Genomic DNA, 26,168 nt, shown 5'->3' on the forward strand with positions numbered 1-26,168 from the left:
CTACAAGCACCGTTGTGGACGGCAGCAGAATCATGCTCTCTCTCAGTTTATTGTTTACCTGTGAGTTTCTTGTTGAATATCGTAATGAACATTTATACGTAGTTTTGGTGATGTTTATGTCATGTGCAGCTAATAATGTGAATCTGTGTGAGATTAGCAGTGCACGTGTGTTCATCAGTTTTCTTGTTTTTCAGTGGTGTTTCTGAACTCCATCCTGCTGATATCTGCAGATGATTACTGTAAGAGGTCTACTGGTGAGTGTCATATCACTTCCCTAGTTATTTATTAATTCATGATTATTATGTGTAATTCTCAAAGGAACTTTAAACACTCAGTCAGTCTTAGTTTGTAATGTAGCAACTATTTAACACCTTATTGGTCATTCGCTCCAGTGACTGAAGTCTACCAGTTTAAGTTCCTATTTGGGCATTAAAGTGAGACCCTATCATTTTGCAGACATAGCAACTGCGTGTGAGCACTCTGTCCTGGATCTGTCCTGTCCAGGTAAAGTGTTCAAGTGGCACAATCCATTAAACTTGTTTGTTCTATAATGCTGCGGTTTTAATTCTCAAATGCCCCACCATTTGCTTTGTCTCCATGTAGATCATACTGTGATTAAGATCCTTGCTGCAAACTATGGACGTACAGAAAGAAGAAGCTGCCGCAACCGTCCATATGGGCAGCTCCGAAACACCCACTGCTATACACCAAACGCTGTCTTCATAGTGGGAAGACGGTATAATGTTTACAACTAAACAAATCAGTTTAGGCCAGTTAATCAAATAGGTTTCATGACTTATCCTTTCTGTGCTGTAGCTGTAACTGGAGAAAGCGCTGCTCTGTACCAGCCACCAACAGTGTGTTCTCTGATCCTTGTGTCGGCACATACAAGTACCTGAGAGTCAAATACTGCTGCAGGCGTAAGTTATTGTTCAGAGCAACCAAGCTGCACAAGTGATTTTAATAACTGATGTGCTTGTTTCTGTCTTGCAGGTCGTAGGGGCTGATCTTGTGGATCTGGATTTGTCAGCATCTCAACATTGGCTGGACCAAAAAGAAACCTTTAATGCTTCACATGAAGATCAATCATGGGTTTTATTAAAAATAATTCCATAAACATGTTTTAGTTGAAGCATGACTACATTGACTATTACTGTAGTTTATAATGGCATCTATAAGAGTTTCTTTTCCTAGTTAATCCTGTTGTGTTGAGAGTTTACATTTAAATAAATGCCTTTTATATGTGGCCTATCTTTATTTTTTTTCCCCTCTTTACCCTCTTACTGGTTGTTTCCTGACTGAATACAGGCATTATAATTTGTAAAACTGTTGTAATATCTTAAAACATGATGGATAAGAGTTGAATTTCGTGTTTAACAGTAGTTTGTTAGTGGCTATCTAAATTGTCCTGATAAAATATCTGATAATGTGCGTGTGTTTTACTGTTAGGGGTTTGTTAAAATTGTTTTGATATCTTATACACATTAGTAATTAACTAAATCCAATAGCTGTAAATTATTATTTATGTGTGTATATATGAATGACAACTTACCTCAGCATGATTTTGGAATCACTTGCGTCTAGTCTCAATCATATATTTATTATTATTATTTATTTATTTATTTTTTTATATAAATGTTGCACCCCCATTTTGACCTCGCACAAAGTGATTCTTCCCAAACAAAGTTTGTTAACCTTCAGGTGCTTTTAGATCTTAAAATTCTGTTTAATCAAGTAAAATAAGGTTTGAATCAAGGGTTGAATATATTGAGTCTTGAGTTTTGGTTGAACAATCATTTAGTCAAATAATAAATCAACATACAGTTGGATTTGTTTTAAGGTGAAATGTTTATTTTTAACCAACATGCTCCAAATAGTATTGTAGTTGCTGGTGCAATTATTATTTGTGCTGCTTGGGTTGTTTTTAAGCTTAATGTTGTGGTTTGTGCAACTGAATTTTAGCCTTTTGCAATATATATATATATATATATATATTTTTTTTTTTTTTTGAATAGTAGAAACAAGATCATGTTAAAAATTAATTTATTCATTTTTTTCATTTTTATCTTGATGTCAGTCTTAAAACAGTTTTTAAGGTAAGCTTGTCTTTATTCATCTAAATGGTTTGTAACAATTCTGATTTTTATTAACTAAATTGAATTTATATGGTTTTCTTACAAAACCTAGCTAGATTTGTTGATTCAAACTAGGGATGCACTGATACCGGTATCGGGTCGCTACTTGGTTCAAATACTCGTATCGAACATGAAAGGCCGATACCATGCACCGATACCACTCAACAGAAATTCACTACATGGATGTGATTTGTTGTCCTACCTGACTTTGTTTTAATTAGCCCAATGTATTATATAATAATAGTTTAGTCCTTATAAACAGTCCATTTATAAAATACATTATTAACGAATCTTTAGGCTACTGAAGAATAAACCGAAAATGCAATACGACCCTTGCGTAATGATCACAGCTAAACAAGCTAGCACTCATTTTATTTATAAACTAAATAAAAAATGAAAGATATTTTAAGTAACAGAACATTATGTAAAAAAACTAAAGACTACAGGCTAAATAAAAGCGTATAGTCAGTGCTGAGCATCTGCGGTCACAGCGCGCGTGCAGTTTACAGCTTCTGTAAAGAGCAGACACACAGATCTCAATAAACACCATGTCAATGTATAAATGTTTCTATAAGTGTCGTTAATGGAATAATTATAACGATATGATCTAGTTTTTGGTTATATGCCAGCTTTGAGCTCTTTAAGCATGCGCTCTCTCTCTCGCCAGCCGGCAGGTGACATGCGAGGGCGACACACTTAGGCTACACTGGCAAGATGACAGGTGCGATTTGACTGTTGTTTCTTTTTTAAAATGCCTTTTATTTTAAAAATCTCTCAGTAATATAGGCTATCGGGTAGCATAATCTCCCTCAGAGATATTGGCGTTCAATAACGTGGTGCGCAGTAACCAAACACCGCCCTGTATGCTTACACACCGCTTACAGCTCTGGTGTGTTATAAATTACATGTTTAAATGACAGCGAGACATGCTACATTTAGTTTTCATTGTAAAATATACATTATAATCCTAATCCAGTACACAGTAAAATAATATTTTTGAATGCTCGTCTATTGGCGGTGTATATAGCCGTTAAGCTTAAATAGGCTGAGCATTTTTTTAATAATATTAAAACACATTAATACAAACTAGATTACATTTTTTTTAGTTTCTGTATATTTTCTATTAAACGAAAAACGCAATGAATTGTTTATTTTGGTATTCATTTTATTAGAATTAATATAGTCTAATTATTAGTCGACTTAACTTCTACATAATATCAGCTCTGATTGTGTTTATACAGATATCCCACAAATAGACTTTTTGGCTCAAAGATATTTATGCCTGTTAGTTTCAGTGCTGTATTTTCACAGATTTCGCAAAGGCTTCAGCTATTCTGTCAGCTGGTACCAGCCTCAGTCTTGCGACTTGACTTGTGTGGTGTCTGTATCAATGTCTGCATGACAGCTAGAGCAAGATGAGATCAGACCTCATAGATTCGATGTGTGGCCGCACGTCACAGTTATTTTACATTGTAAAAGCGCTATACAAATAAATCTGAATTGAATTGAACTCTCTCAGATCAAAACTAGATTAAAGACCTATCTGTTTAGTAAAGCATACACTCAATGCATCACTTAGCGGGTTTCCACACAAGTTTCTACATCTTGTTTACATACACTATGAACAGCAGCTACGCTAATTATTCTCTTCATTCTCCATTTCCACCTGGGGATACTCATCCCGAGGTCCCCAGATTATGCGGAGTTACTGATTGGATCCAAGTCCAGTGACGAGATGATCCCAAGGTGTCCATATCCGGGACCAGGCCGTATCCTGAGCTGCTGCTGCGCTGTTGGTCATAGGGGAGTGGAGAGCATGAGACTGATTCCAGTGACGCTCCAGGGACAGACGAGTCTTCGCTGAAGCCCGCTTCCTGCCTCCACTGCTGAGACTGCAGCTCTGCACAAGATATTTGGCCAGCGGAGAAATTAAAATGGTCGTGCTGAACTGAGTCTGGTTCTCTCAAGGTTTTTTTCTTCAATCTCCTATTGGTGAAGTTTTTTTTTTCCCTCTCCGCTGTTGCCACTGGCTTGCATGGTTCAGGATCTGTAAAGCTACGTATCGATGAATTTGCTCTTCAGTGTTTGAACTCTCAGTAATGATTTCAAACCACACTGAACTGAGCTAAACTGAACTGGATTTAAACACTACAAACTGAACTACACTGATCCTGTTCCTATGACCCTTGATGTGAAGCTGCTTTGACACAATCTACATTGTTAAACCGCTATACAAATGTAATGAGACCATGTCTGGGCACTACAAGTCCCAGCAGGCTTAGCGCCATGCAAGGAAGTGTTGTTGTTTATGTGCGGACACTTTATTTCCTGATTGCGGCATAAATTAACAACAGGTTGTAGATTGCTCAGCGCTATATAAGTGAGTCAAAGTTTGTTTGCCATTTTGCTGTCGTTGTAGGAAAGTCCTATACAGGGTTGCAGTTCTTATGAGTATACCCTAGATGGCGCACCTCTCTTATTTGACCGACATTCACTACTTTCGCTTTCAAGAGCAAGCACATGGCAAAAATCACTTGTGAGGCACGGTGAGAAGGCAAACATCTATCCTGTGTGCGTTCATGCCAAGAAAGTAAGTTTATTTACTGATTCCCACCAAAAACATGGGTAATACTTATGTTAATACTGTTGTAACAATATCTGTAATGTTGTATTTCACCTTTAATGCATATATTTGCATAATCTTATGTCATATGTTAATCTGTGTTGGGAAGCTAATATGCTAGTCCAAACTATTTATGCCATAGTATGTTTCCTTGTTGGATTAATGTATATATTTTGACACATGGTGTAATGTTGAGTCATTTCTAAACACTACAGTTTGACAGTGAATTTATTCCTATACCTAAAGATTATTTTCTGTTGTAATCTAAATGGAAATGTTTGACTGTTATTTGTTAATTGCTAAACCTGTAATATTTTATTGATACTTAATTTGTTCTATTTTATGTTCCAGACCACACACACACACACACACACACACACGTACTCACTCATTAAAGCTATTTTTGGATGAAACTCTCCGAGCCCTTTACTCTCTTACCGGAGTCTCCAGTTTTCAAGGACTATCAGAACATTCCAGAGGTTCCACCTCAACAAATGGTCCTTCGAGCCGGAGGATAGTAACCTTGAAGACAACATGCAATCCGAGCAGGAGGTCACACCAACCATTGTGCAACCTTGTACTCAGCGGGAGAGACATCCACCAGCCTACTTGGGTGATTATGATGTTGGATATCAACCAAGCCAGATTCCAGCTTCCAGTGCAGGGGACAGTAATACAATGCCAGCAGCTGCCATTGCATCTGCACATCCAGATGAAGCGCATGTGCCTTGCCGATCATTATCAGCACATTCATCTGCAAAGTCACGTCAAAGCCGATCCAGGACAAAGACCACCAGAAGCAGTGTATCCAGCCGTTCGACAGCTTCGCAACTGACAGAGCTACAGGCAGCTATTGTAGAGGAAAAGCTGAAAAGTATGGAGCTAGCAGAGATGCAGAGGCAGATGGTGGAGGAGAGCAAAGCTGAGGAGCAGTGTGAGTTCCTGGATCAACAAGCACGCTTAGCATTATATGAGAGAGAAGAATTACTCAGAGAGCAGCAGAGGAGAAGTCATCAGTTAGATGAAGAGGCTCGTGCCGCACACAAGACCAAAGAACTGATCACCAAACAGCTTGAGAGACAGCGTCGTATTAAGCAGAAAGAGATGGAGCTGGAGAAAGCGCGTCTTGTTGCTTCACTTCTCCGCGAATCAGAGACTGAGAATGCAACTGCTATTTCACAAACTGAAGGTGAACTTGACCCAGAGCAGGTACAGACTGATACACTCCGTTTACCAAAGGTAGAGGTTGCTCACCATACACTACGACAGTTCCCTGATAGTACACAGCACTCTACACCCCACACATATCAGAGTAAACCTGTTACTGCTCAGCCATTAGTTCCACATTCAGTACATGAGCACATTACCTCTCATGCTACATCCAAATCATTATATGTAGAACCAATGAATGTTGTTCCTTCTCCTATCTGTTCTGTTGCAGCACCAGGTGTGTTTCCCTCACAGGTAAAATTACATGTTGCAGATGTTTGCCCTCCTTTAACCGTACAGCCATCTTTGTCCTATGAGAGACAAACATATAGTCAGTTAGGCTCTAACCTTCTATGCCCAGGTGCATCATATGTGTCTCCGGATTCAACAGCGACCAGCTATGCTCAGCCACCTCACCAGTCAATTTCAGTACCGTCTCAGCCCACAATTAATCAGTCACAAAATCCTGTTAGGCAACAGCAATTAAGCTCACAGCCATTACCCAGGCTATATGTTCCCAGTGTACAGCCACCAGCCCCAGCCAATGTTATGGATATGCTAATTGCTAATTCATATGGTATACCTAAACCAGCTCTGCCTACATTTGAGAGTGGTAGGGAGTCAGACTTTGCCCTACTAAAAATGGCATTAGATAGTCTCATAGGCTGCCACGCTCATCTCACAGAGCAGTTTAAGTACCAGGTACTTCTAGACAGAATAAGACTACCCAGTGCATACAAATTAGCACAAGCCTATATGCATGATCCTACACCGTACACTACTGCATTGCAAGCCCTCCAAGACAAATATGGGCAACCTCGTCAACTTGTACAGAGTGAACTTGGGTCCATTTTGAACTCTCCACCAGTTAGAGTAGGGGATGCCGAAGCCTTCGATAATTTCGCTCTTGCAGTACATTCACTTGTAGGTATGCTTCGTTCTTTAGAAGGGGAGAATGGGTACGAACTGAAGTGTGGCTCACATGTGGACAGACTTTTAGTCAAATTGCCGGCTACCTACCGAGATGGATTTGTTGAACATTGTCTCAGTCGTGGTATACTCGTCACAGGGACAGATAAAACATACACTCTTCATGACTTAGCAGCATGGCTTCAGCTAAAATCACAGGCGAAGCGCATCTCAAGTAGAGCTGTTGACATGTTTCAAGAACAGATAAAGCCTCAAAGGAAAGGGAAGAGTAGCCATACATCATCATCTTCTGTGTACTACAACATTAGTAGCAGTCATGATAAAATGCCCCTTACCACTCTGCCATGTCGTACCTTTCCACAAAAGCCCAGGGACAAACCAAAGGCTTACTGTCCATACTGTAATACCCGTGAGCATTATCTCAGTATGTGTTCCAAATTTAAGTCACTGACGACTACCCAGATCACAGAATGGATCAGAGACAAAGGTTGTTTCCGCTGTGGACGCAATCACAAACCTGAGGCTTGCACCCTCAAAAAGCCCTGTAATATATGTCAAAAGCAGCATCTTACTGTACTACATGATGTAAACATGCAGGAGCCCAACAAGGTCCTTATGGTCAGTACCTCAGCAGACACCATTTATCTTGACCGTCCCAATCGTCCTCAACAGGTCATGTTAAAGGTGGTCAAAGTACTCATACATAATGCCAGACACTCACTAGAGGCTTATGCTTTGCTAGATGATGGTTCCGAGCGGACAATTCTCCTCTCCTCTGCTACACAATACCTCCAGCTGCATAAAAACCCTGAAACGCTCTCATTGAGAACTGTCCGACATGAGGTTGTTCACCTGAAGGGGTCATCTGTTTCATTTGAAATTTCACCCGCTGACAATCCTAGACAAAAATACAAGATCCATCATGCCTTTACGGCTGATGAATTGGGTTTCTCAGAGCATACTTACCCAGTGAAAGTACTGATGAAAAAGTACAAGCATTTGCGAGGGTTACCAATACCAGAAATTGATCATGTGCGGCCCGTACTACTAATCGGTTCCGACTTTCCACATTTGCTCATTCCCACTCAGCCTGTGCATACTGGCCCAGCAGGTGGACCTGTAGCAATCTGCACCCCGCTTGGTTGGACACTCCAAGGTCCTGCCAGCCTGATGCATGTTCCTAGTGATGAGCAGCGGTGTCTCTTCACTGCAGTGGGACCTACCCACTTAGATCTACAGAGACATGTGGAGAAATTGTGGCAGATCGACACTTTACCTTATATCAGTGAGAAAGCAGCCACTCGATCCAAGTTCGATCAACAAGCACTTGAATTGCTCGAGCAGCAAACTGTAAGGGTGAATGTAAATGGCACAATGAGATATGCTACACCACTTCTCAGGCGGAAAGACAGTCCTTGTCTAAAAGCACCCAAATCGGCTTGTCTTTCACTACTTCGAAGTACAGAACGGAGAATCATTAATGACCCCAATCAAACCCTGACATATTGCGAGGAGATTCAGAAACTTGAAAATGCAGGTTATGTAAAGAGGCTGACAAATGAAGAAGTTGAATCCTCTGCTGAATCATGGTATCTACCACATCACTTAGTCCACCACAATAACAAAGCCAGGCTTGTTTTCAATTGTTCATACCAGTACAGAGGACTTGCGCTTAATGAACATCTTCTTCCTGGGCCGATCCTGGGTCCTTCACTTCTTGGAGTCCTACTTCGGTTTCGTGAGCACACAGTGGCAATCAGTGGGGACATTAAAGCAATGTTCCATCAGATCAGACTTTTGCCAGAAGATCGCTCACTGTTACGTTTCCTTTGGAGGGACATGAAGAAGAACGAAGAGCCAAATGTCTTTGAATGGCAAGTCCTCCCATTTGGAACAACCTGCAGTCCCTGCTGTGCCACATATGCGCTACAACGACATGTAAAAGACAACTGTGTAGGCTATGAGGATGTTCAAATGTCTGTCGAACAAGCATTCTATGTAGATAACTGTTTGCAGAGTCTTAACTGCCCAGAGAAAGCTCGCAGCCTAATTGACCGAATGCGTAGTCATCTGTCGTCAGGGGGGTTTGAAATCCGCCAGTGGGCCAGCAACATACCCCAAGTAATAGAACACCTCCCAATAGAAGCCAGAGCAGCTAGCACTGAACTGTGGGTTTCTGAGCATAGTTCAGATCCACAAGAGCCAGCTTTGGGTCTCCGCTGGAACTGTCTCACTGACCATCTTGGATACCAACACCGTCAAGTTCATTATTCTGAACCCACACTCCGAAATGTTTACAAGGTACTGGCTACGCAGTATGACCCACTTGGATATCTAATACCTTTCACTACGAAAGCAAAGATATTAATTCAGGATCTTTGGAACCTAAAAGTTGGTTGGGATGATGTTATCCACCCAGAAAGCCTGCGAATACAGTGGCGCCAATGGGAGGCTGAACTGGCTAATTTGCACACCGTTGAAATACCCCGAGCATACATACCACCATGTGCAGACACAGAAGGCATGCAGAGAACCATACATATCTTCTGCGATGCCTCTGAACGCGCGTACGGGTCAGTCGCTTACCTCTGTACTTTAGATCAGCATAACCAAACACATGTTGCTTTTGTGATGGCAAGATCTAGGGTGGCTCCACGCAAACAGATATCAATGCCACGCTTGGAGCTTTGTGGAGCTCTCACAGGAGCGCAGCTAGCAAAGTTACTCAGTAAAGAGTTGTCTATTCCTGCCAGAGATGTTGTCCTGTGGACTGATTCGACAACGGTCCTGAGTTGGTTAAAATCCGACTCCTGCCGCTATAAAGTCTTTGTCGGAACCCGCATAGCGGAAATTCAGGATTTGACAATGGAGTCTTGTTGGCGATATGTTAACACTGCAGACAACCCAGCGGATGATTTGACCAGGGGGAAGACTTTGGTAGAGTTAACCAAATCCCAGCGCTGGAGTCAAGGACCACAGTTCATTCACCAGCATCCAGACACCTGGCCATCCCTGCCTGAATTAGCTGCTCCTGATGATCATGATGAGCTAAGAAAACAAACATTCTGTGGCAATACAATCATCACTACGCCTCAACCTGCCATCTCCAATTATAAAAATTGGAGTGAACTGTTGAAGTTTACTTACCAGTCCCTTCACGGGGCGGCTGATTCCATGACTGCAGCAGATGCCATTGAGGTTGAGTTACATATACTAAGGCAAGCTCAGAGTGACAGCTTCCCAGAAGAGGTGGATGCACTGACAAAAGGTAAACCCATATCCACCCAGAGCCGTCTGGCTGCACTAGCCCCTGTGTATGATCAGACAGTTGGTCTTATCCGAGTAGGCGGACGGCTTCGCAGAGCTGAGTGCCTAGTTCCAGACACCATACATCCCATAATACTGGACCCTAAACATCCAATTACCATGCTCCTAATCAAGAAATATGACAACCAGCTTCTCCATCCAGGTCCAGAACGGGTCTTAGGTGAGATCAGACGCAAATACTGGATCCTTCGTGGCAGGGAATCCATTAAGAGACACCAGTACAACTGTGAAACATGCCAAAAATGGAGAGCAAAGCCTGTAATACCAAAGATGGCAGACTTGCCTCCATCACGTTTAAGACTATATAAACCCCCTTTCTGGTCAACAGGCGTTGATTGTTTTGGCCCATTCACCATTAAAATAGGACGACGCACTGAGAAACGCTGGGGCATCATATTCAAATGCATGACGACAAGTTGTATACATCTTGATCTCTTAGAGAGCATGGACACAGATGCCTTTCTGATGGCTTTACGAAGATTTGTATCACGTCGGGGAAAGCCATTTGAGATACTGGCGGATAGGGGGACAAATTTCAGGGGAGGAGCCACTGAATTGCAAGAAGCTTTTACAGCGTTAGAAGCTTCACTTAAAGAACAGTTAGCTGGTCAGGAAATTACATTTCAGTTTAATCCGCCACATGCCCCGCATTTTGGTGGTACCTGGGAGCGAGAGATACGGTCTGTCAAAACAGCTCTTCAGGTAGTCCTAGGCAATCGAACTGTGACTGAGTCCGTTTTACGTACAGTGCTGGTAGAGGTTGAGGGAATCATCAACTCCAAGCCACTCGGGTATGTTTCCTCGGATGTAGCTGATCCAGACCCAGTCACACCCAATCTATTGCTGATGGGCCGTCGCGATGCATCACTCCCACAAGCGATCTACTCCTCTAGTGATCTGTTAGGTAGAAGGAGGTGGCGACATAGTCAAATTTTGGCTGATCATTTTTGGGTAAACTTTGTACGGCATTACTTACCAGGCCTACAGACACGCCAAAAATGGCAAAGGGACACCGGCAATTTAACTATTGGACAGATCGTCATGGTAGTTGATCCACAGTTGCCACGAGCTTCATGGCCTATTGGTAAAGTGATTAAGACATATGCTGGTGTAGATCATTGCGTACGTACTGCAGAAGTGCAAGTAAAAGAGCGAACTTATCTTCGGCCTGTCGCCCGGTTAGTTAAGTTACCATCATGGGAAGATGAGGAAGGAAACAATTAGCCTTGAGACTTTCCCTAGACTAATTACAAATTTATCTAGTAAATTTGGGGGCGGCTTTGTAGGAAAGTCCTATACAGGGTTGCAGTTCTTATGAGTATACCCTAGATGGCGCACCTCTCTTATTTGACCGACATTCACTACTTTCGCTTTCAAGAGCAAGCACATGGCAAAAATCACTTGTGAGGCACGGTGAGAAGGCAAACATCTATCCTGTGTGCGTTCATGCCAAGAAAGTAAGTTTATTTACTGATTCCCACCAAAAACATGGGTAATACTTATGTTAATACTGTTGTAACAATATCTGTAATGTTGTATTTCACCTTTAATGCATATATTTGCATAATCTTATGTCATATGTTAATCTGTGTTGGGAAGCTAATATGCTAGTCCAAACTATTTATGCCATAGTATGTTTCCTTGTTGGATTAATGTATATATTTTGACACATGGTGTAATGTTGAGTCATTTCTAAACACTACAGTTTGACAGTGAATTTATTCCTATACCTAAAGATTATTTTCTGTTGTAATCTAAATGGAAATGTTTGACTGTTATTTGTTAATTGCTAAACCTGTAATATTTTATTGATACTTAATTTGTTCTATTTTATGTTCCAGACCACACACACACACACACACACACACACGTACTCACTCATTAAAGCTATTTTTGGATGAAACTCTCCGAGCCCTTTACTCTCTTACCGGAGTCTCCAGTTTTCAAGGACTATCAGAACATTCCAGAGGTTCCACCTCAACAGTCGTTGTTGCATTCTGGTCGCGGCACGTAAAGGCCGGTAGGTAGTAAGTTTATTTGTGTGATGTGCGGTCTCTCTCTTTCTCGCGGAGTTTCCTTTTTTTAACGCATGCATAAACTGACATTTATAGAGTCAACACTTCACGTGAGGGGTAGCTGATGAGCAAACAACATTTAATGCTGCCAGATCTTCATTGCGAACTTATTTAAAGAGGTAGTTGTTTTATAATTTTAATAAACCGTTTTTAGTATTGTGTTTTAATGATATTATCCTTTTTATTTCTAGTGCTATTACGGGATCATTGTTTGCTGATTGTTGCCTGAGTGTCAGCATGGGAAATTAAGGATCTTAGAGGTATTGTTTAAAACAAAGAAGGGTTTTTATCTCTTAATGCATGTTTTATTTATAGGATGTTTTATTGTGTTTGATTTCTTTATATTCTGAGTTTCTGTGTTGTAATAAACTGTGTTTCCCCTTTTTAGGGATGCACGGTTGCCGTTTACTTTAGACTTACAATAATATTTTTGTTATTGAATCCTTGTTGTTGACTTTTGTTGTATGCGAATTTGGGTTGTTTATTATGTTGCTAGGTTGACAACAATTTGTATTTTCCTTTGTTAAACTTTTCTTTCTTTTGTAGGTTCTGTTTTGGATTTGCTTTACCATCAGTGGCCACTGGGTTCCCTGCACTGTGTGGATGGCGGTGGAGAAAAGGTGGTTGGGATTGTGTGGTGATTTGGTCACTGTTTATTTTTGTGTTTTTTAGGTTGCAGTGTGATTGCTGTGAGCTGAGTGTGGTGAAAACACTGCTGCTTGGGTACCTCATCTGTCCTCACTTTCTGGGTAACCGGTGGCCATTAGTGGTTTGTTTTTTCTTTTCTTTTATTTAGTTTATTTACTTTTTTTTCCTCCTTATTTGCAATAAAGATGGAGACAATTTGTATATTACAACTTGTGGAATAAAATATAATTGTCCTCCTAATTGTAAGTCACTTCATTTACCCTCTGCTAAATCATTAACACGGACAAAAGTCCTCTGGTCACAATTGGCGTAGTCGGCAGGACATTTAAAATTGATTTAATTTAGCAGAGGCTGTTGTGAAGTGTCTTACTCTATCGATTGTGCAACTTTAAATGTTTTTGCATAAGTTCAGTGTAAGTAAACGGTGACCGTGCATAAAGGATTTCGCAGACTCTGCTTTGTGGACCCTGGATGTCATTGTGCTGATTGAACTGTCTTCCAGAATTCACCAACAGATATGGAGTAAGAACTAATGGACTTGAGGGAGCGGGTTCAAAGCTTACAAGCACAGAATGAGGAGTTGATGAGACTGCGTCCCCCATCTAGCAGTGATGCCCCTAGCCAACCTCACCCTTCTGTTTCTAATGACCCATCTTCAGTGTCTTTTAACAGAATGCTTTATGTGCCCCGAGAGAGGAAGTGCCCACGTTTTTATGGGAACATGGACTCTAACTTGAGTATTGAGGACTGGATTGACGAGGCTAAGGTGTGTATTGAGGGTAGAGGTTGGGCTGATAAAGAAAAGGTTGTCTTTCTGTTAGATCATCTTGGGGGAGAAGCTAGAATGGAGGTAAAACTTCATCCACCTGTTACTAGACAAACTCCAGAGTCTGTTTTTGAAGTTTTAAAAGATTTGTATGGGGGAAAACAGACATTTGTACAATTACAGCAGAGGTTTTATAAGCCAAAACAGAAAGAAGGTGAATCATTGACTGAATTTTCTCATGCTTTAATGTCATTGATGGACTTGATTCTTAATAGTAATCCAGGTAGTGTTCCCAATTCCGATAGAGTGCTTCGCGATCAGTTTGTTGAATATGTCCAAGATGTAACGTTAAAACGTGAGTTGAAACGACTTGTGAGGGAGAAGCCTTCTCTTACGTTGCTCGAGGTTCGACGTGAGGCTCTTAGATGGGTAGAAGAGGGGAGCAGGGAAGCAACTCTTTCATATTCCCAGCCATGGTGTAATGCCACTCAAACCAGGGTAGTTGACCAGGAACCTAAGGTTAGATTCCAGGAATCAACAGAGTTAAAAGAAATGAAAGAAATGTTGAGACAGCAACAAGCACAATTAAATGATCTTACCCAGCGTCTTGATAGACTTATGCCTACAAAGAATGATCCCCCTGCTGTTGCTTTACCAAGGCAAAATACATTGTGGCGATGCCTACGTTGTAACAAAATGGGGCACATTGCCAGATTTTGTCGTTCACCTTGGCCTACAGAGTCAAACTCCGGATCACCTCAGGCAAATGTAAATGAGATTTCAGTTGGGGAATCCGATACTGTAGCCCCTACTGCAATTTTAAGCCAGATTGTTGAAGGGACTAGGGAAGCTTCAAAGTCACCCGTTTGCCCTACTATTTTACAGCGACTCGTGGGCAAATGCCCTGTTGTAAATGCACAGATTGGGATGGGAGTAGATATTTCTTGTTTGTTGGATACAGGATCCATGGTAACCACGATAACAGAGTCATTTTTTGAGAAACATTTCCGTCAATTAGGGGTGAATGGTCTTAAGAAATGTAACTGGCTTCAATTAAAAGCAGCTAATGGCCTTGAGATCCCCTATGTGGGTTATTTTGAAACCGACGTGAAAGTGTTGGGACAAACCCTTCGAGGACAGGGCATTTTGGTTGTGAAAGATCCAGTTGATGTTTTTTTTCATCAAAAGAAAGAATTTACTCCTGGCCTCTTGGGCATGAACATTATAGGACAATGTTATAATGATTTGTTTGAAAAACATGGCCCAGCACTATTTTCAGTTCCACAGGTTAGGCAGGCAGAACAAGGTTGGAGAGACGCCCTATCCCAGTGTCACGGGGTGGAGGATGCCCCTGTTCCTGGCTTTGTTGGGTATGCCAGAGTGCAGTCCTGCCAACCTGTTCAGATTCCAGCTGGAACTATGAGGTTAGTGCCTGCTTTGTGCCCAAAGAATATACACAGTGGGACAGTAGTGGTTTTAGAACCCCAAAACCCAGAGAACGGGGGGTTACCTGCTGGAGTGCTAATCTCATCTGCTATGCTGCAGTGTGTTCAAGGTATAGTTCATGTACCTATAGTTAATGTCGGCACAGAACCTTTATATTTGCCCCCCAGAATTAGATTGGGTAGTTTGCTTAATGTTGAAATCATAAGTTCATCTCAGGGCATTTTCTTTCAGGGTGATAGGTCACAGGACCCTAGTGTAGTGGTTGTTCAGTGCCATGCTGTTACATCGGAGTCAAGCATTGATATGCAAGGCGTAGAACTGTCTGGGCTTTCAGAGATTGAGGAGGAGGAAGTTAAGAGATTGTTAATGAAATATTCAGACGTCTTTTCAAAACATGATGGCGATTTGGGATGTACAAATTTAATAGACCATCAAATCCCCTTAGTAGATGATACACCAGTACGCCAACGCTATCGTAGAATTCCCCCCATTCAGTTTGAAGATGTGAAGGCTCACATTAGACAGTTGTTGGACAGCCACATTATTAGGGAGAGCAGTAGCCCATATGCCTCCCCAATTGTATTGGTGAAAAAGAAGGATGGTTCTTTGAGGATGTGTATTGACTACCGCCAGCTGAATGCCAGAACCCGTAAGGATGCCTACCCTTTGCCAAGGATAGAAGAGTCGCTGGATGCATTGACTGGAGCAAAGTGGTTTTCAACTTTGGATCTGGCAAGTGGATATAATCAGGTACCGGTAGCGGAATCTGATCGATTCAAGACTGCTTTTTGTACCCCATTTGGGCTGTTTGAATTTAACAGGATGCCATTTGGACTGTGCAATGCCCCAAGCACTTTTCAAAGATTAATGGAGAGAATTTTTGGGGACCAGAGTTTTCAGTCGCTGCTGCTCTACTTGGATGATGTGATTGTTTTCTCAACAACTATTAAGCAACATATTCAACGACTGGGGCTGGTGCTGGATAGGCTGAGACAACAAAACCTTAAGATAAAACTCAGTAAATGTTGCTTTTTCCGGTCAGAAGTACGTTATTTGGGGCATGTGGTCTCTTCCACTGGGGTTAGCACAGATCCAGAGAAGATATCGGCCGTAGCTAAGTGGAATCAGCCACAAAGTCTTCAAGAACTTAGATCTTTCCTTGGCTTTGCTAGCTACTATCGACGGTTTGTAAAGGACTTTTCAAAAATGGCTGGACCCTTGAATGCATTGGTAGCGGAGCTGATTAGGGGGCAAAAGAGTAAACGACCTAAGATTAACCTGGGGTCCAATTGGACTGATTCTTGTGAACGTGCTTTCCAAGCCCTTAAAATGGCTCTGACTAACGCTCCTGTTCTGGCTTATGCTGATTTTAGTAAGCCCTTTATTCTGGACATTGATGCAAGTCACCAAGGTCTGGGCGCTGTGTTGTCTCAAGAACATGGAGGTAAACATCGACCAGTGGCTTTTGCAAGCCGTGGATTGCGACCACCTGAACGTAACATGCAAAATTACAGCTCTATGAAATTGGAGTTTTTGGCCCTGAAATGGGCTGTTACAGAAAAGTTCAGGGAGTACTTGTTGGGCCAGAAGTGCTTTGTGTATACTGATAATAATCCACTTAGCCACTTGCAGACTGCAAAGTTGGGAGCATTGGAACAGCGTTGGGCTAATCAACTGGCAGATTTCGATCTGGAAATAAAATACAAGCCTGGACGGTCAAATGTTAATGCTGATGCTCTTTCTAGAAAAACTCCATCTGTGGTTGAACTTGCTTTAACGACTCCAGTGCCAAAGGAGTTACATCAGTATGGTCCCAACAGTTGTCACACAGTTGCCAGTGAAACCATGTCTGTCTTTCCAGAACAGCCTAGGGAAGATCTTGGTGCGTTACAGGAAGCGGATCCTGCGATTGGGCGTTTTCTTGTTTATTGGAATCGCCAAAAGACCCCTGATGCACAAGAGAGAGCAATGGAGTCATCAGAGGTGCTGGAACTCGTGCGGCAGTGGGGGAAGCTGGTGAAGATGGAGGGAGTGTTGTACCGAAAGTTTCATCCTCAAGAGGAACATCGAGAAATCCGCCAGGTTGTATTACCATCTGTACTCCGGGAAAAAGTCTTGGCCAGTCTACATGATGATCATGGGCATCAAGGCATTGAGCGGACCGCAAGTTTAGTGAGAACTCGTTGTTATTGGCCAGGTATGTTTAAGTTTATTGAGGAATGGTGCAAGAGATGTCAGCGTTGCACTCTGGCTAAAGTGGTACGACCAAGAGTGCGAAGTTTCATGGGGCACCTGATGGCAGAGAGACCATTGGACATCCTGGCTATTGACTTCACATTACTGGAACCTGCATCAAATGGGCTTGAAAATGTACTAGTTATGACTGATGTGTTTTCAAAGTTCTCACAAGCTATCCCAACTAAAGATCAAACTGCAGTAACAGTGGCACGTGTTTTAGTGGAGCGTTGGTTCTACTTGTTTGGAGTACCACGACAAATCCATTCCGATCAAGGAAGGTGCTTTGAAAGCAAGTTGATCTACGAGTTATGCAAACTATATGGCATTTCAAAGACTCGCACCACACCTTACCGACCACAAGGCAATGGGCAATGCGAAAGGTTTAATAGAACCATGCATGATTTGCTTCGTACATTGCCACCAAAGGAAAAGTGTCGCTGGCCAGACCATCTTGCTCAGGTAGTCTTTGCGTACAATACCACAGAGCATCAATCTACTGGGTACTCTCCTCATGTCCTTATGTTTGGGCAGGAGCCACATTTGCCAGTCGATTTTCTGTTGGGATTGGATGATGGTTTCCAGAGTGACGTAGACTGGATGGTGTACCATAAGGACAACTTGGAAAGAATATTCAACAATGCCCGAGCTCGTCTTCAGTGTGCCACAGAACATCGTGCTCGAACAAATGACCAGCTTGTGCGACATGAGAAGCTAAAAGAAGGCCAGCTTGTGTATCGAAGAGCTCACAACATAAAAGGCAGGAACAAGATTCAAGATGCTTGGGATTTAACCCCTTACAAAGTAGTGCGGTCCCTTGATGAACTTGGAGCTGTGTATGCTATTGTTCCTGTAGAAGGTGGCAATATTAGAAACCTCCATCGTTCTGAACTGCGTCCAGCCTATACCCCCCCAAATGATTTTGGCCTTTTAGATCAGGCAGACTATCAAGAAAACTTCCCTGATGAAGAGGGAGATATTGTAATGATGTCCCTGAGGCCTGGGGGTGTGTTATCTCAAGAAAAAGTTAATCCGCAACCTAGAACACAAATAATAGAAGATATTAGTCCATCTTTACCTGTAGTGGTTGATGTGGAGGACCAGTCCGCTCCACGGCCGGAAGGAGCGGTTGTAAGGCGTACGAGAAGAGCAAGAGCTGGACAGCATTCAAACCCATACCATCTTCCTCGGCCTGTACATGTCAGTGAAGCTGAGTTGCATAGCCATGTTGCTCTTCCAGTAACGGGGCTGTCCAGCAATGTCCTAAATGGTTTGTTTCGCCCATGGTTGTAGTGGTTTAAGTTAATCGACGAGACGTCGATTTAAATTTTGGGGGGTAGATTGTAATGAGACCATGTCTGGGCACTACAAGTCCCAGCAGGCTTAGCGCCATGCAAGGAAGTGTTGTTGTTTATGTGCGGACACTTTATTTCCTGATTGCGGCATAAATTAACAACAGGTTGTAGATTGCTCAGCGCTATATAAGTGAGTCAAAGTTTGTTTGCCATTTTGCTGTCGTTGTTGCATTCTGGTCGCGGCACGTAAAGGCCGGTAGGTAGTAAGTTTATTTGTGTGATGTGCGGTCTCTCTCTTTCTCGCGGAGTTTCCTTTATTTAACGCATGCATAAACTGACATTTATAGAGTCAACACTTCACGTGAGGGGTAGCTGATGAGCAAACAACATTTAATGCTGCCAGATCTTCATTGCGAACTTATTTAAAGAGGTAGTTGTTTTATAATTTTAATAAACCGTTTTTAGTATTGTGTTTTAATGATATTATCCTTTTTATTTCTAGTGCTATTACGGGATCATTGTTTGCTGATTGTTGCCTGAGTGTCAGCATGGGAAATTAAGGATCTTAGAGGTATTGTTTAAAACAAAGAAGGGTTTTTATCTCTTAATGCATGTTTTATTTATAGGATGTTTTATTGTGTTTGATTTCTTTATATTCTGAGTTTCTGTGTTGTAATAAACTGTGTTTCCCCTTTTTAGGGATGCACGGTTGCCGTTTACTTTAGACTTACAATAATATTTTTGTTATTGAATCCTTGTTGTTGACTTTTGTTGTATGCGAATTTGGGTTGTTTATTATGTTGCTAGGTTGACAACAATTTGTATTTTCCTTTGTTAAACTTTTCTTTCTTTTGTAGGTTCTGTTTTGGATTTGCTTTACCATCAGTGGCCACTGGGTTCCCTGCACTGTGTGGATGGCGGTGGAGAAAAGGTGGTTGGGATTGTGTGGTGATTTGGTCACTGTTTATTTTTGTGTTTTTTAGGTTGCAGTGTGATTGCTGTGAGCTGAGTGTGGTGAAAACACTGCTGCTTGGGTACCTCATCTGTCCTCACTTTCTGGGTAACCGGTGGCCATTAGTGGTTTGTTTTTTCTTTTCTTTTATTTAGTTTATTTACTTTTTTTTCCTCCTTATTTGCAATAAAGATGGAGACAATTTGTATATTACAACTTGTGGAATAAAATATAATTGTCCTCCTAATTGTAAGTCACTTCATTTACCCTCTGCTAAATCATTAACACGGACAAAAGTCCTCTGGTCACACAAATAAAGCTGAATTGAATTGAAAAAAGGCCAGTTAATCAAATTTGTTTCATGACTTGTCCTTTGAATGGCGTAGCTACAGTATATGGGAACAAGCGCTGCACTGTCCCAGCCACCAACACCAAATTGTCTGATTCTTGTGTCGGCACATACAAGTAACTGAGAGTCAAATACTGCTGCAGGCGTAAGTTATTGTTCAGAGCAATCAGGTTGCAAGGGTGATTTCAATATTTATTGTGTTTCTCTTTGTTTCACCTGCAGGTCGTAGGGGCTGATCTTTTGGATTTACATTATTTTTGTGAGCAACTCCACATCAGTTGGACAAAAATAATTTATGAAGACTAAACATGGGTTTTATTAGAACTAAATCCCAAAAAAGCAGTTTGTTGAAGCATAACTATGCTTCATATTACTGTAGTTTAAAAATGGCATCCATATTAACCAATAAAAGCACTGTTTCTTTTCATAGTTAATCCTGTTATCCTTCTGTGTTGTGAGTTTGCAATCAATAAATGCTATTTAAGGTGACTTAAACGGATGTTCACCCTTTTTTCTCCCCATATTAGTTTGTTAACTGAATTCGGGTATACAATTTGTAAAACCTTTGAAAAAGTAGTGGTTAAGTGTAGTAGTATGCTTTTACAACAGTTTGTTTGTGACTAGTTAACTGTCTTGGTCATTTATCTGAAAACAACCCAAGAAATTTTTCTTTTTCTTTCTCTTTTTAAAAACTTTTGATAATCTAACCCCAGGAGGATTCCTGAGTTATGTAACGCATTGTGTCTTTAAACATGTTTTTAAAATGCTGCCCCCTGCTGCTGACTTGTGATTTCCAAGCAAAAGTTTAAAGGGTCACGAAACACCAAAACACATTTTTTGAGCTGTTGACAGTTGTATATGTGTCCCACACTGCTAAAAACACTATTAGGACACCTATATTTCACTAAAAAGTGTAAATTGGTTGTTTTTGCGTTATTTCAAGCAAATTCGTACTTCCTGTTTGAAATGAATTTTTGAAGCTGCGTCTCGGTCATGACATAATAGCGTTGTATTCCAGCGTGCAGACTGGGCGTGAGTCTTATTACGTCTTACAGTGTGATGCATTAATGCATGAGTAAGGCTTGGTTCAAACCAATCAGCGTGCTCTATTGTGCAACTTCATTAATATTCATTAGTGTCACCGTGTTTACACCACAGAGACGCCACGTTGTCTTGGCAAAACAAGCGTGAAGTGTTGCTTTTATAGTTTGCTGCCATTAAGTTTCGTTTTCCTTTTCTCTCTGTGAGAGCTCAGCTGGATCACGTGTGGATTAACAATGTACGCGACGCTCGACAACAATAACTTACGTGTCTAAGGAGGAACATTGTTTACCTGAGAGCTGTTCTCATCTGCAAACGCTGAAATTCGGATTCGCTTGTAACGTTAGTCTTCTCTTCATAAAGACGCGGCTCTAGATGCTGGTGATTGTCCTGTCTCTACAGATTTGGTAAGTGAGCGATCAGTGCTCTTTGTTTATTCAGTTTGTTCGTATCGAATTAAGTTAACTATTGCACTGAGTGCAAACATAGCACCGCATTTTGTGACCGGAATAACACACGCGGCTTTCTGACGCTACCTGCCGTGTGCATCTAAGTTTCCAGGAAATGCAGAGTTTTTTTTTCTCTCATTCGCCGTGAGGTATCAAACATTGCATGAAAAATACACGCTTAGAGCAGATCCTCGAATCAACTATCGCGTTTGTCGCGAGGGGCATGAATGAAGTCCCTGAATGAAAGAGCCAAACTGCAGTTAAAGTCCAAGATTTAATAATTTGGCAAATAATTCGACTACAGATGTCCATGTAGGTTAAACACCATCACTTTCTCATGTGTGTGTATTTTGACTGAAACTCGCGCGTGCCCAAATAGACACTCCCACACCATCCTACTTTAGTTCCTCCGACACTCCCCCCTAAACAGAGCTGGACACGCCCACTTTTCTGACTTTTTCCAAAGTAGAGGTGTGAAAACACCCTGCTGAAACGAGGGGGTTTCATGGCCCTTTAAAAGACTATTCACCCCAAAGTGAAAGTTTAATCGCCCACAAGTGGTTTTAAACCTTTCAAGTTTCTTTTGTTGACACAGTAAAAAAAAAGGTTTGAATCTTCATCTTTGGAGTGAAGATTCCTTTGGCAAAAAATCAATGGTGAGCTGGTTTTACTTCCACTTTTATTTTAAGGTAAGTTGTGTTTCTAAGTCCTCTGTATGCTTCAAATTCATCCCAAATAGTCATTGCTGGTAAAATATTCAATATTGGTTAGTGTAAGTGTTTTAATCTGTATTTTTGTCCAAATGCCAAAAAAAAAAATTCTATTTAATATTTTTTCACTGTTTTTTTGTTAGAAAAAAATTTGTTTTATTTCAGAAAATTAATTTTAAAACATTCATTCTTACAGCAAATTAGCTATTGTAGTCATGTTTTGTAATCTGAATTGTTTGTCACAATCTGATTTTAGTCAATCTATTTAATAAAGTTCTTAAAAATGGTAGCTCAAGTTTTGTTCATTCAGTCAAATATTTTTGTGTAAATAAATAAAGGCTACAACTGCTTCACTGAATTAAGTCAAAGCTGTAGGCCTAGCACAAGTATTAGCCTGTGCTGTAAGTTTAAAACAGAAAACGTGGATAATAATCTATACTGTTAATTAAATTATTAAATTATATTTTAGGATGAAAATCAATTGCTGAAGTCGCAATGATAAAATAGGCCCATTTCATTTCTAGTGTCCTGAGACTCACACAAAATAATGAAGTTGGGTACTCTCGGCAGCAATAACACCAGTAAATGAGTGCATGATTGTGAAATTGGAAATAAAGTGACTGTGCTGGGATGTGAGAGGTTTTCTCTGTATAGGCAAACCACTTACAGTTTTTATTGATCTTGTAAGTTATCCAGCATAAACGAAAGATTATTATTTAAATATAGAGTATTTGGATGCCGATCACCCTCTGGGAAATCTGTCAAAATGATGGACAGCCTTTAGCTTTTTACATCTCTGCTGAAAAGATGTATTTAAAAAAAGTAAATAAATGTGCGAGAGACACACTTCAGGTAAATCACATCTGCTCTTCAAGTTAATAGTTTATTAAGACATGCATCAAGTGTTTGAAAGGGAAAAAAGGTCATTGAACGTGTGCAAATAATCATATTTATGTAACAGAAGCAGCACAAATGAAACCAACAAACAAGACTAGTTGGGATGAATTTGGACCTTGGTGGGCTAAGAGACCCCAAAAACCGAAATTAAATATTATTTAATTCATAAAACTATACAAAACACAATAAACAAGAGTATTTGGAGAGGCGACTGAAGACGTTATTCATCAATTCAAAGTCATTGTCTAATATTGTGAAAAGAGAAGCAGCACAAATTAATCTTTCACTGTCCCAAACTAGCACAAATGAAGCAAACCGTACATTTTAGGCTGAATTTAGAGCAGTTGGTGGAGCTGAAAAACAAATCACAAAGTCCAAGATTATTTTAACATCTGAAAAACCAAAGCAGCACAGATGGATTTTCCCTCCCGAATGTTTCAAACTATTTTGCTGTTTAGAGTTGGGTTTGGGCTCCTCCTGTTGTCCTCGGCGGAGCGGTGTGGTGCACAGGTGTCGCTCATTACCAATCACACCAGCGGCCTTTAAATATGAATCAGTAAAGACTACAAGCACCGTTGTGGACGGCAGCAGAATCATGTGCTCTCTCAGTTTATTGTTTACCTGTGAGTTTCTTGTTGAATATCGTAATGAACATTTATATGTAGTTTTGGTGATGTTTATGTCATGTGCAGCTAATAATGTGAATCTGTGTGAGATTAGCAGTGCACGTGTGTTCATCAGTTTTCTTGTTTTTCAGTGGTGTTTCTGAACTCCATTCTGCTGATATCTGCAGATGATTACTGTAAGAGGTCTACTGGTGAGTGTCATATCACTTCCCTAGTTATTTATTAATTCGTGATTATTATGTGTAATTCTCAAAGGAACTTTAAACACTTGGTCTTTCTTAGTTCGTAATGTAGCAACTATTTAACACCTTATTGGTCATTTGCTCTTATGACTGAAGTCTACCAGTTTAAGTTCCTATTTGGGCATTAAAGTGAGACCCTATCATTTTGCAGACATAGAAACTGCGTGTGAGCACTCTGTCCTGGATCTGTCCTGTCCAGGTAAAGTGTTCAAGTGGCACAATCCATTAAACTTGTTTGTTCTATAATGCTGCGGTTTTAATTCTCAAATGCCCCACCATTTGCTTCTGTCTCCATGTAGATCATACTGTGATTAAGATCCTTGCTGCAAACTATGGACGTACAGAAAGAAGAAGCTGCCGCAACCGTCCATATGGGCAGCTCAGAGACACCCACTGCTATACACCAAACGCTGTCTTCATTGTGGGAAGACGGTATAATGTTTACAACTAAACAAATCAGTTTAGGCCAGTTAATCAAATGGGTTTCATGACTTATCCTTTCTGTGCTGTAGCTGTAACTGGAGAAAGCGCTGCTCTGTACCAGCCACCAACAGTGTGTTCTCTGATCCTTGTGTCGGCACATACAAGTACCTGAGAGTCAAATACTGCTGCAGGCGTAAGTTATTGTTCAGAGCAACCAAGCTGCACAAGTGATTTTAATAACTGATGTGCTTGTTTCTGTCTTGAAGGTCGTAGGGGCTGATCTTGTGGATCTGGATTTGTCAGCATCTCAACATTGGCTGGACCAAAAAGAAACCTTTAATGCTTCACATGAAGATCAATCATGGGTTTTATTAAAAATAATTCCATAAACATGTTTTAGTTGAAGCGTGACTACATTGACTATCACTGTAGTTTATAATGGCATCTGTAAGTTTCTTTTCCTAATTAATCCTGTTGTGTTGGGAGTTGACATTTAAATAAATGTCTTTTAGAACGTGGCCTGGTTTTTTTTTTTTTTTTCCCTCTTTGCTCTTATTGGTAGTTTCCTGACTGAATATAGGCACTAAAATTTGTAAAACTGTTGTAATATCTGAAAACATGGTGGATAAGTGTAGCAATTAGTGTTTAACAGTAGTTAAAGGCTACCTAAATTGTCCTGATAAAATATCTGATAATGTGCGTGTGTTTTACTGTTAGGGGTTTGTTAAAATTGTTTTGATATATCTTAAACGACATTAGTAATTAGTCAAATCCATTGGCTGAAAACTATATGTATATATGAATGATATTTTACCTCAGTATGATTTTGAAATCACTTGTGTCTAATCTCAATCATTAATTTTTTTATTTAATTTTTTTTTTTAAATGTTGCACCCTAATTTTAACCTCGCACATAAAGTGATTATTCTTCCCAAACAAATTTGTTCATCTTCAGGTGCTTTTAAACCTTAAAATTCTGTTTAAACAAAGTAAAATAAGGTTTGAATCAAGGGTTGAGTATATTGAGTTTTGGTTGAACAATCATTGTCAAATAATAAATCAACATTCAGTTGGATTTGTTTTAGGGTGAAATGTTTTGATTTAACATGCCTCCAAATAGTATTGTTGTTGCTGGTGCAATTATTATTTGTGCTGTTTGGGTTGTTTTTAAGCTTAAAATGTTGTGGTTTGTGCAACTGAATTTTAGCCTTTTGCAATAGTTTATATATATATATATATATATATATATATATATATTTAATAGTAGAAACAAGATCATGTTAATTTATTCCTCGTTTTTTTTTCAGTATTTTTATTTTGATGTCAGTCTTAATACAGTTTTTAAGGTAAACTTGTCTTTATTCATCTAAATGGTTTGTAACAAATCAGATTTTTTTTTTAACTAAATTGAATTTATATGGCTTTCTTACAAAACCTAGCTAGATTTGTTGATTCAAACTAGGAATGCACTGATACCGATATTGGGTTGATACTTGGTTCAAATACTCGTATCGGACATGAAAGGCCGATACCATGCACCGATACCACTCAACAGTAATTCACTACATGGATGTGATTTGTTGTCCTACCTGACTTTAATGTTTTAATTAGCCCAATGTATTATATAATAATAGTTTAGTCCTTATAAACAGTCCATTTATAAAATACATTATTAACGAATCCTTAGGCTACTGAAGAATAAACCGAATATGCAATACGACCCTTGCGTAATGATCACAGCTAAACAAGCTAGCACTCATTTTATTTATAAACTAAATAAAAAATGAAAG

The 26,168-nt window shown here is 40.3% G+C and overlaps 2 protein-coding genes across 10 annotated transcripts; both read left to right on the top strand.

The window, feature by feature from the left end:
* Positions 1-8: 8 nt before the first annotated feature.
* On the top strand, positions 9-24,897 carry LOC100331909 (D-galactoside-specific lectin-like). Of its 2 annotated transcripts, none has more exon segments than NM_001365958.1 (6): positions 9-60; positions 195-254; positions 457-504; positions 604-736; positions 817-920; positions 24,645-24,897. In NM_001365958.1, coding segments are annotated over 6 exon segments (387 nt in total). In that variant the 5' UTR covers positions 9-32; the 3' UTR covers positions 24,659-24,897.
* Positions 4,416-19,888, top strand: LOC147838530 (uncharacterized). 8 transcript variants are annotated; one of them, XR_015522055.1, is made up of 7 exons: positions 5,150-11,681; positions 12,066-12,244; positions 12,336-12,418; positions 12,491-12,559; positions 12,846-15,137; positions 19,192-19,260; positions 19,547-19,888. XR_015522055.1 is itself a non-coding variant. In XM_087304413.1 (5 exons), the coding sequence occupies exon 5, from the start codon at positions 13,480-13,482 to the stop codon at positions 18,685-18,687; it is 5,208 nt and encodes a 1,735-aa protein (XP_087160539.1). In that variant the 5' UTR covers positions 4,416-4,544; positions 12,209-12,244; positions 12,336-12,418; positions 12,491-12,559; positions 12,688-13,479; the 3' UTR covers positions 18,688-19,888. The 8 variants fall into 8 exon arrangements, 3 of the variants coding, with proteins under 3 accessions (XP_087160539.1, XP_087160538.1, XP_087160540.1); XR_015522057.1 differs by lacking the exon at positions 5,150-11,681 and adding an exon at positions 4,416-4,544 and having other exon boundaries at positions 12,209-12,244; positions 12,846-19,260; XR_015522056.1 differs by having other exon boundaries at positions 5,150-12,244; positions 12,688-15,137; positions 19,389-19,888.
* Positions 24,898-26,168: the final 1,271 nt, after the last annotated feature.

The sequence above is a fragment of the Danio rerio genome, chromosome 22 (assembly GCF_052040795.2).
Source record: "Danio rerio strain M-AB ecotype USA chromosome 22, GRCz13ab, whole genome shotgun sequence".
In the NCBI taxonomy this organism is placed as follows: Eukaryota; Metazoa; Chordata; class Actinopteri; order Cypriniformes; family Danionidae; genus Danio; species Danio rerio.

Bases quoted from the DNA above. Each gene is read 5' to 3' on its own strand.
- LOC147838530 (XM_087304413.1), top strand. From the start codon at position 13,480: ATGGACTTGAGGGAGCGGGTTCAAAGCTTACAAGCACAGAATGAGGAG.
- LOC100331909 (XM_087302217.1), top strand. From the start codon at position 33: ATGCTCTCTCTCAGTTTATTGTTTACCT. The intron at 61-194 runs GTGAGTTTCTTG...CTTGTTTTTCAG, and splicing joins TCTCAGTTTATTGTTTACCT to TGGTGTTTCTGAACTCCATC. The intron at 505-603 runs GTAAAGTGTTCA...GTCTCCATGTAG, and splicing joins CCTGGATCTGTCCTGTCCAG to ATCATACTGTGATTAAGATC.